Source organism: Hakea prostrata, chromosome 1 (genome assembly GCF_041222555.1).
Source record: "Hakea prostrata isolate BN-2017 chromosome 1, UWA_Hpros_2, whole genome shotgun sequence".
NCBI lineage: Eukaryota > Viridiplantae > Streptophyta > Magnoliopsida > Proteales > Proteaceae > Hakea > Hakea prostrata.
Genome location: NC_142600.1, coordinates 33609740 through 33620262, shown reverse-complemented (window position 1 = coordinate 33620262; position 10523 = coordinate 33609740). Strand labels below are relative to the sequence as shown.

The following is a 10523-nucleotide window of genomic DNA, read 5'->3' as shown; positions in this document are numbered from 1 at the left end:
TTTTGTAAAGCTTTTCACCAGCATGTCGTCAACATATGCTTCAACGTTCTTTCCTATCAGCTCTTTGAAAATCTTGTTGATGGCCCCTCGATATGTTGCTCCTGCATTCTTCAGGCCAAAAGGCATGACCTTGTAATAATAGCTTTCACGATCAGTCATAAAAGCCGTATATTTCTCATCCTCCTTATTCATAAGGATCTGATTATACCCCGAGTAGGCATCCATGAAACTTAAAGTTTCATATCCTGCGATAGCATCTATCAAGAGGTCAATCCGAGGCAACGGGTAACAATCTTTTGGGCAAGCTTTGTTTAGATCCGTGTAGTCTGTACACATCCTCCACTTCCCATTCGCTTTTTTCACCATCACCACGTTGGCCAACCAAGTTGGGCACTCGATTGGTTCTATGAAACCAGAATTCTTAAGTTTTTCAACTTCATTCCGAACGGCTTCATACTTTTCAATAGAGAAATTTCTTCTTTTCGTATCACTTGGTTTCGCCTTAGGGTCTATCCGAGTTTGTGCTCTGCAATGGCCCGATCGATCCCGAGCATGTCCTCGGTGAGACCACGCGAATACATCTTTATTCCGTTGAAGAAATAACTTCAATTCATCTTTAAACTCTTCCATTGTTCAGACCCGACATAAGTAATCTTTTTCGTATCCTCGGTACACAGCTGGATTTGCTCCAGTTTCTCCACTAGTTCGGGCCTTTGCATCTCTGTCTCTTCCCGATCATCTCGAACTTCTATGGGGAGGGCAGTAACCTTCTTCGGACCCTCCTTGTCTTTTAAATAGGCAACATAACACTGCCGAGAGATCTTCCCGGTCGAGGAGACTTGACCGATTCCCATATCAGTCGGGAATTTTATCTTCAGGTGCTTCGTCGAAACAATAGCACCTATCTTGGATAAAGATGGTCGCCCAAGAATCATATTATAGGCTGGTAGTTCTCGAACCACCAGAAAGTTGATTTGGACAGTTGTTTCTTTGGGAAAACTTCCAATGGAAAGATCCAACTGAACCGATCCTTCCGCCCACTGAGATGACCCCGCAAAGCCATATAGGTGTGTTGATGAAGGTTTCATCAAATCTTGATCCACTTTCAATTTTTGATACACTTCGTAAGAAATTAGGTCGATTCTGAGACCACCGTATCAATCAATACTCTATGCACTTCCCGCCGTGCAATCTCTACCTTGATGACTATAGCATCATCATGAGGTAAACAAACATCTCTCTCGTCTTCTTTGCTAAAGGTGATAGAATCTTCACCATTCAGCTTCTTCCGCTTTTGCGCCTCTCCGGCTCCAACAAATTTGGATTTGGTTTTTAAACTCCGGAATGATTCAGGCTCTGGACCCTCGAAGATGGTAAGGATCGGTGACCGAGTAGCAGCTTCAATCACCTCCTTGCCTTTTTTGGACTTCGGGGCCTCCCTTGATCGTTCCAACCGACCGAACGATTCCTTTTTAGGGGTAGCCGCACGTGGCCCGCGTGGCTCCTCCCTCCTTCTCGCTAACAAACCGGACAGATGTCCTTGAGATATCAATCTCTCAATATCCGCCTTGAGATGACGACAGTCATTAGTGTAATGACCATAGTCCTTGTGGAATCGGCAATACTTTTCCCGATCCTGCTGCTCTCCGGGTTTCAAAAGAATTTTAGGCGGCCACTTCAAAATATTTTTTCTTTTGAGGATATTCGGAATATCGGCCCGAGGAGCATTCAATGGAGTGTACTCACTTCTACGGGGGATCTTTGGCGCCAAGGTTGGGATCTTCCAACCCGATCACGAACATTCTTCTTTGGCTTCGTCGCTCTCGGGAGCCTTTTGTTCCTTATTGGAGACTTTATTATCTCCTTGGCGTGCATCTAGAATTTCCATGACTTCAGCCTCCTTACGGCATCTCTGTACCAACTCAAGCATAAGTCGTGGGTATATCATGTAGTAATAACTCCGGGAGTTTCCGATTTGTGAGTCCTGTGAATAGAGCGGTTACGGCTACTGTTCATCCAAGTTTTCTATCTCCATCGTCACTTTGTTGAATCTTTTCGGAAACTCTCGATCGATTCGTTCTTTCCCTGTTTGACGATAAACAAGGTTTCTTCCGTTTTCTTGACCTGTATCCCACTCGGAATCGCCCTATGAATTGGCGCGCCAATTCGTCAAAATTTACGATCCTTCCCGAGGGAAGGTTAGAAAACCACTTTTGTGCCGCTCCGAGTTAGAGATGAACCAAAAACCCTGCATAAAATTTCATTAGAATTACCTGAAACTGCCATGGTCTGTTGGTAATAGCCAATATGAGCTGTTGGATCTCCGGAGCCATCGAATGTTGAGAAGGTAGGCAAACGGAAGTTATGGGGAAACCGATATCCCGCGATTGGCTCAGCAAAAGGAGTCTTCCGAATGACTGAGTAAATATCCTCAGTTATTCTTCCCTTAGCCAATTGCCCTAACTTCTCATTGATGTTGGCCAATTCTTGACCAATCTGGGTCGGGTGGTCTTCAGCGATACGATCACGACCTCGATTAACACGATCATCACGTGCCACTCGTTCATCACGAACAGCCCGTCCTTCACGAATGTTTCTCTCGTCACGAACTGCTCGATCATCACGAACGGTTCTTCTGACAGTGGGTGAGTGAGTTCTTACCCCAGAATCCAACCTTGTATTTGAATCGGTTGTACTCTCTTGCGGTCTATCGAACCGATCGCCTCGCCTTAGTTGATCATCAATCCTCCGAAGTCCTCGGTCTCCTTCACGGAAATTCTGATCAACATTCCGGTCTTCAGCCATTCTTTGGTCACGTGGCAATGCACGTCTCCTTGAGTCGTGTTGATCAGGTTCTTGTGGTAAAACCACTCGTCTGGTGAGCAAGCGGAGTGCTTGGCTCACCTCCAAGAGTTGAATCTTTACCTGATCCAATTGATCTTGGATTGTATCAGGAGGAAGATTACGTCCTCCCTGGCCTTTATCCACTTCTATAGGATTTTGGCTTTCCTGGGGAATATCTGGATTATTCACCCCGGTATCTCGAACACCGGAATTGCGTTGTGCAGCGGCTGCTGCGGGCTGCTGATCTAGTCACCATGGCTTTTTCAAGTCTTTCCCACGAGACGGCGCCAAATGATGCGTCCAAAATCTGCTCAGCCCTTGGATCTCCACGTAGTGTCCTGCCAAAACAAAAGCGTCGGATGTGGCCCGACCGGCTGGGGTCGGGAGTCCACCTCCGAAGGCTAAGTCGGTTGATGAACTTAATCACAAACGGCTCTGCTAGAAGCACAGAGCTAATGAATGAAGAAACGGGAAAGGTGATCTAGATAGCAGGACGCTGATAGTTGAGGTCTATCAGTATGTATCTGAACCTGAGTCTCAGATAGTATTCTCCTTGATCGATTGATCCCTCCCTCACCCTGTATAGTAGTGAGGTTTATATAGAGTGTACCTTTGAATCTCCTTCGTTGGATGCACTCGAGCCTTCTTCGGGTAGTCGTTGGATCTCATCAATAAGATCCGTTGAGCGATAGACTTCTACTAGTTCGGGCTAGTAGAGGACTCCTGAGATAACCGTTAGGTTATGCGATAGTTATCCCTTTGATGACGATTATCCGCAGCCGTCAGTTTGAGTCTGCTGTCATTAGGGTGATTACCCTAATCCATAAGTAAGATTAGGGCACGCTTGCAGCCGAGTAATCTTTCTTCTTCAGCAAGCCATCTTCTGGATCCGGTTCGCTCGAGAGCGATTCGGTTTTCTCCATCTCGACCGGGGTCGAGGGTCGGACCAGGTATGAACCCGGTCTGATCATAAACTCTCCATATCAGATGGCTCAGTTGGCAAAGCCCAACGCTTTCGTATAGGAGGTCAAAGTTCGAATCTCCTCGGGGCCATGGGCGAAAGCCCCGTTTATATTAATTATATAAAAAGCGCCTTGAGGATGTAGTCATGGTGCGCGCAAGCTGGCCCGAATGAACCTCATTTCCAAAAAAAAAAAAAAAAAAAAAAAAAATCTAAGTTCCAAATAGGATGTTGGGAGATGCATAAGCACATCCATTATTTTTGGGACAATGAACTCTTCCCATTATAGTTGAAGGAAAGCATTTGCTAGAAAAACTACTAATTTGAGTCTTTGTTTGGCAAGTTGTGTTCTAAAATTTTGCGATTTCATCAAGGGAGTCTTGATTTGGGAATCAAGAGGGAGGTTCCCAAATCCCATACATGGAAACATCTACTAGTGAGACCTTGCCATATTAATTAGGGTGGAACAAATACTCATTGTGTGGTATTAGTTGTCAATCCCCCTCCCTCCCTCCCAAAAAAAAAAAAAAAAAAAAGAAGAAGAAATAGAAAAAAGAAAAAAAGAAAAAAAAAGAAAGAAGAAGAAGAAGGAGAACCCAATTGTTGGTAATCTAAACTCAATTAGTGACATAAAGGCAGAGTGGCTTACCAATCTCCCAAGCATCCTTGTTGGCCATCCTGCCATGAGTAGGCAGCTGAGTTTATCCTAGTCAGGTCAGCTTATATGTGAGACTCATCTTGCTACCTAAATGATTCTCTATATCTTCTCATTCAGATGTTGCATTTTTAAATTAGATTATAGAATATATGAAAAATAAGTATGAGAATTTTTTAGATAATTCAGATCCTCTTCACCTGGGCTAAACGTTGGCTCATCCTTAGGCTGTTGTACACCGCATGTAGACCATGTGTCACCCATCCAGAGAAACAGAGGGATAGGCCAATGGTCTGCCAGGTAGAGAGGATCTAGACTCAAAACTAGAAATAAATTGAATTTTCAATATATTTTGTAAAATTTTTCAAAGTGAAAGATCTTAATTTTTCAACTAATATTCCTCCTGAAATGACTAACCCACCCATAACAAAATAAAAAAATAAAATTTCCACTGATGAAGGGCCATGTGACTATTAATTTTATATATTACCAAAAAAAAAAACTCTTTATTTAATATAGGACCCAATAAAGTCAGCAAGAAGTAAATAATAGAGAAAGAAGAGACAGACCGGGAAGCTTCTGCTAATCAAATATACTTTGGATTTTTGTGAATTGGGTTCCTGACTTCCTGGTATATAAATTAGTTGCTGATGAACTTGGGGTACAAGTAGCAGTTCTTGACGACTACCTACTGCACCACTGTGGCAGGTTGCAGTGTGTTAAAGTGATCATACCAGTTCCACAGATGGCGAGAACTCCAAGCTATGACAAATCTGGATTAAGGAAGGGTGCTTGGACTCCTGAAGAAGATAAGAAGTTGGTCGCTTATATTCAGAGATATGGCCATTGGAACTGGCGTGAACTTCCCAAATTTGCAGGTAACTAACATTTGCAGAAGGTTTTCATGGTCCTTATGTTCTCCTAGCTGTTTACGTTATCAATACTTTATCTGGGTTTCAGTACTGACGAATTCTTCTTTAACAAAATTCAAAATTCAAAAAAAAAAAAAAAAATCGAATTCAGCAACATAGTTCCTTAGCCAGTTTAACTTCATCTATAGCTCTTACTCATGCAGGTTTAGCAAGGTGTGGAAAGAGTTGCAGGCTTCGATGGATGAATTACTTGCGGCCAAATATCAAAAGAGGGAAGTTTAGCAGAGAAGAAGAAGAAATCATTAGCAACATGCACCAAACTCTAGGGAATAAGTAAGGATTTAAGTCTTCTTCTTCCTAGTGAATCCAGTTTTTTGAGCTGTTATAGGAATAGAACTCTAATTAATAGTTCTTCTTTAATTTGCAGATGGGCGACAATTGCAGGAAAATTACCAGGGAGGACTGACAATGAAATCAAGAATCACTGGCATACCAGCCTTAAGAAACGTTCGAAACAAATTCTGATGGAATCAGAATTAAAACCTCAAGCATCAGAAAGTTGTCCTGAACAAAAACCTAACAGCAATCAAGAATCAGATCGCAGTACCGTGATGACTAACAGTCCATCATTTCGAACTATGGAAGATTCAACCTTGTCTCCAGTTCCATCTCTGAGTGATTTCTCCTCTTCAAGCACTGATTCAACTATGTATGGAAGTACCATAAACTGGGTGACAGAAGAATACAGTACTATTTTATCAGAAGAACTTGCAGAGCCCAGTGAAGATTTCTGGACAAAATCATATGTGACTGAGAATTTTCACATCCAAGAGAGTTTTCCCGAGACCTGGTCTTACCCGGAGATACTATTCCCTCTTTCTCCTGTCTCCCTCGAAGAGTCCTTGTCTACATATAGATCCTATGAAGATAATTTCATGTAATGGTTCAATTAAAGTAACTGCTACACATCTTCGAGTTTAGTCTATTAGGTCTTCTGTCTCTTGCTAGGTTATCGAAAGTCATGCAGCATATATGTAAATGCAAGTATTGAGTAGAAATCCATCGGATGAACTCACCAAGAAATTGGAGTTTCGGCAGGAGTCATTTTGTGTGGATACAAGGAAAAGTTAGTCTTTTCTTTGGGTTATTGTAAAGAACACATAGAGTCCTTCACAATCTATTTTTGGATTGAAGCAAACTCAGATCTTTAATATTTTAGATACATTCTAGTGGCTTTTTTTTTCAATTATTATTATTATTATTATTTTTTTGAGAATGAAATTTCATTCAGGATAGAAGAGATAGATTACACAGGGACTGGGTATGATATACCAAAACATTGCAAAAACAAAAAAGGAAAAACTCTCTAACATGTCAATGATGATAGTGTCTTCAAAGGTAGGGATTGGTTGAAAACTAACAAACAACTCTACAAACATTAATGTCAAATCCAGCAATCCTTATCAAATGAGATTTACACATTGATTATGTTTGGAAGGAGAGTTCCAGGAAAAGAAATTTAAAGGAAAGGTGAAGTAGAGAAACCAAGTGTTCCACGAAAAAAACAGAAGAAAAAAAGGCAGAGGGATAAAGAAAGAAAAAGATGTCTGATTTTACACTATTTCACTTTTTATCCTTCATTTCTTTCAATAGACATGATTGAGAATCATAGACTAAGAAAAGCGCACTCAACTGTATCAAGACATAACGTGGCTGGCAACGTTATCAATGAGATAATTTATCTTTTAAGCCAACAAAAAGAAGTATAATGGAAAATGCTAATCACACTTTTGTATTAATTCGACTAGTAAACTAAAGTTATTTTCTTCCTAAATCATCATTTCTATTAATATAGTGGAGGAAAATTTTATACTGTAAAAAGAAATTATTGTCACTTATCCCACAACTGTAGTTACATCAAATACACTCAAATTCACCAGAACCTTAAAGTGTATATGATGCACAATCAATAGCATTTGAACTAGGGACTAAACTGAAATCATAGTTTACTTACTGCGTCCCATCCAAGGTGCGGATCCAAGATTAAACATTGAGGGGTTATAATGACATTTCTACGTACCCATTACCTTTAATCTTAAATATTCTTTCCAATATTGTGGGGGAGGGGAGGGGAGGGGGTAAGTGGTGATATTTCACACTAAAAGATGGCTAAATGACTCAAAAATAGCAAAAAAAGGGTCCATAATGGCTTATTTTAAGGGAGCTACACCTATGATCTCAGGGAAACTGAATCAGTGATGGCCAAAGAGCTTCTCTAGTAAACTAATCTTAGTGAACAAAAATGAGATTAATGTCTGGACTTACCATATGGAGTATAGAGTCCTTGCTTGAGTAAACCCACGGTAGCCACGGAGTAGTTCCATGCTTGCATTGCGTTGCAGGGTAGGGTCCCTTCTTGACTGAACTCTAATGGCGGCTAAGGTCGAACACAAGACATAATTACTGTCCAGATTATTCAAATTTAGAAAACTATACTTCGAGGGAGAAAAGCAGCGAATTCTGCTAGCACACCATATAATGCTGGCAAGGTCATCCCACTTGTGGAAGATACAATGTCTCATTCCTAGTGGAGGACCAGTGGTGATTGATCGCTTCTGTATTTTTAAATCAAGGTCGATAAATTTCTAACTTTTAACTCAAATGCCATATCCTATTGTACAGTATCTAATAGAAGATTAATGGTGATTGATCTTCTTCTTTTAATATCTCGGTCAGTAGACTTTTTTTTATTTGATTATTTGTTATAGCGTACGCGGTGTCTCATGATTCTTTATTCTTTCATGGTCAAAGGATTTCTCTCTCTAGATTTAGACTGCTACCATGGAAGTCTCCTTGTCAGGATAGGGCACTTAAAAATTGCTCAACTCTCCTCTCCAGAAGTAGAAATCTTGGAGGAAAACATGCCAATCATATCCTGAAACATTACTTTCATGATTTATTGACTCTGAGATCTTGGCGCTTCCCAAACAATGTATCTTTCAAGACAGAGAAACCTAAGGGAAGAGAGGAAGAGAGGAAGGAGAGGGATAAATGTTTTAAAAGATTTCAAATTAGGGGAGGGATGGATAAGAATAAAAAGAACTATCTTGATGTTTGGTTGCCATTCTAGGCAGCTCACACTTAAAATGGTAGGAAACCTCCAGTTTTGATATCGGATGTTAGGTTTTTAATCAATATTTCAAAAGTGCTCCCCTTTGCTTTTTTCTATATATGAAAAATCAATATTTGGTCTCTTGATTAGAAAAGATTTTAAATGATTAAGACAATTGGTTAAAAAATTATCGTATTTTATAAATATTAGTATTTAGTCTCCCTCGATGGAGTTCATTAAATGCATAATATTCAAGAGAGTCTGGATCACCTCCCCCATCAAAAGAGAACAATGTGCTCTTCTGACGATTTATGTCGCCATTTGAATTCATAGTTTTCACTAATTTTTATTATTTAACCGGTTAACTTCACCCTTAATTTTGTAATAAAAATGGTCAAGAAAATATATTGTTATCCCCTTAAAACACTGATAGACACTAGTCAAGAAACCTAAATGGAAACCATGGATGGTCATAGAGACGAGTAGTTGCATTAATTAAAAAAATAATAAATTGGAAGAAGCACATGTTACACGAATTGGATTGACTGAAATTGGGTGTTGGTAACTTTCTAGCCTCTAGGTCCCAGAGTCTTGTCTGTGTTCATAGCCTTTTCGTAGGTCTTTGTTTATGCGCGAGGAGACTTCCACACGGCCACACGGGTCATCATATATTAAATTATTAATGTGACTAAAATGGCCTGCAAAAATTAAACGGAAAACGAAAGGACGATATGGTCAACGTCGTAGATGAGAGTGATGTGACTTGTTGTCACCTTACAGAGCCGTAGTTCCTGTTGACCGTTGAATCACGAGGAAACCGAGTTTTCCAGAGAATCGCAAATCAAAGACAAGTGTGAAACACGGCTCCTGTTTCCACTTTCCATTGCGCCGCATTAAAATTTTGGTTTCTTTTTTTTTGTTAAAATTAAAATTTTGGTTTCTTAAATTTGAAAGAATCCCTTTCTGCCTACGAAAAGTAAAAAAGTATTCGCAAGTGTACCGATCATTGGGAGCGTAACCTAGGAGATTTTTATTTGCAGTCGTCCTACTAAAAAATTTTAATCAATTAAATGGAACATAGATGTAAATAAAATTTTATTTTTGACATTTAAAATATTTTTATTTATAAAAAGAAATTTATTATTTTTAAATTTACAAGCCTAAATCTACTCAACTAAATCAAAGATCCCCAATAGTAGTTTTCCCCTGCCAGGTCTCAAATTCTTGCTTCTAAATTAGAGTGAGGTTAACTTTTTCATCTGCAACTTCTCTTCTTATGCCTTGGATTGAAGGACTATAGATCTTTCCTTCTTGTGCTTAATAATTCTAATTTTGTCTATCTATTCTTTCGAAGGGCTAGTTAGCTGAATCACGATCCAAATTGGGTTGCTGTTGTAGTTACGACTCCATCTGTTAGGGGCATCTTTGCTTTTATTCCTTTTTTCTGATTTTGTTTGTCCTTAGAACTATTGCCTATTTCTTAGCTTCTTATTAAAATGCTTTGCTCACCAACTATTAGCATTTTTAGTTTCTATATACTGTGTCTTTGCTTTCTCTTCTTTTCTTTATCAGGCTATGGAACAGACTAAGTAACTCACCTGAGGGGACATGGAGATTTCTCCAGAGTGTCTTCCCGTTATATGTCCCGAGTATAACACTTCTGAGAGAAATCTATCTTATGAAAGCCTACCTTGGGCTTCATAGAAGATTGTGAGTTCTCTCCCGAATGGCTACCCGAGTGATTCCCCGAGTGTAACGCCTCTGAGAGAAATCTATCTTATGAAAGCCTTCCTTGGGTTTCATAGTAGATTGTGAGTTCTCTACCGAATGGCTACCCGAGTGTAACGCCTCTGAGAGAAACCTATCTTATGAAAGCCTTCCTTGGGTTTCATAGAAGATTGTGAGTTATCTCCCGAATGGCTACCTGAGTGATTCCCCGAGTGTAATGCCTCTGAGAGAGATCTATCTTATGAAAGCCTTCCTTGGGTCTTTCTTGTTTTTAAGAACGCTCTCGGGTTTCTTCTTTGTGTGAAGAGCTCTCTTGGGTTCTTGAACTTTTGTTAAGTTAAGAACTCTCTT

At 39.9% G+C, this 10523-nt stretch overlaps 1 protein-coding gene across 1 annotated transcript; it reads left to right on the top strand.

Annotated features, from left to right (window-relative positions):
- The first annotated feature begins 5143 nt into the window (after window positions 1-5143).
- Window positions 5144-6481, top strand: LOC149028797 (transcription factor MYB17-like). The gene is made up of 3 exons (XM_089149219.1): window positions 5144-5338; window positions 5536-5665; window positions 5760-6481. The coding sequence occupies exons 1-3, from the start codon at window positions 5206-5208 to the stop codon at window positions 6271-6273; spliced, it is 777 nt and encodes a 258-aa protein (XP_089005345.1). The 5' UTR covers window positions 5144-5205; the 3' UTR covers window positions 6274-6481.
- Window positions 6482-10523: the final 4042 nt, after the last annotated feature.

Bases quoted from the DNA above. Each gene is read 5' to 3' on its own strand.
- LOC149028797 (XM_089149219.1), top strand. From the start codon at position 5,206: ATGGCGAGAACTCCAAGCTATGACAAATCTGGATTAAGGAAGGGTGCT. The intron at 5,339-5,535 runs GTAACTAACATT...TTACTCATGCAG, and splicing joins TGAACTTCCCAAATTTGCAG to GTTTAGCAAGGTGTGGAAAG. The intron at 5,666-5,759 runs GTAAGGATTTAA...TTTAATTTGCAG, and splicing joins CACCAAACTCTAGGGAATAA to ATGGGCGACAATTGCAGGAA.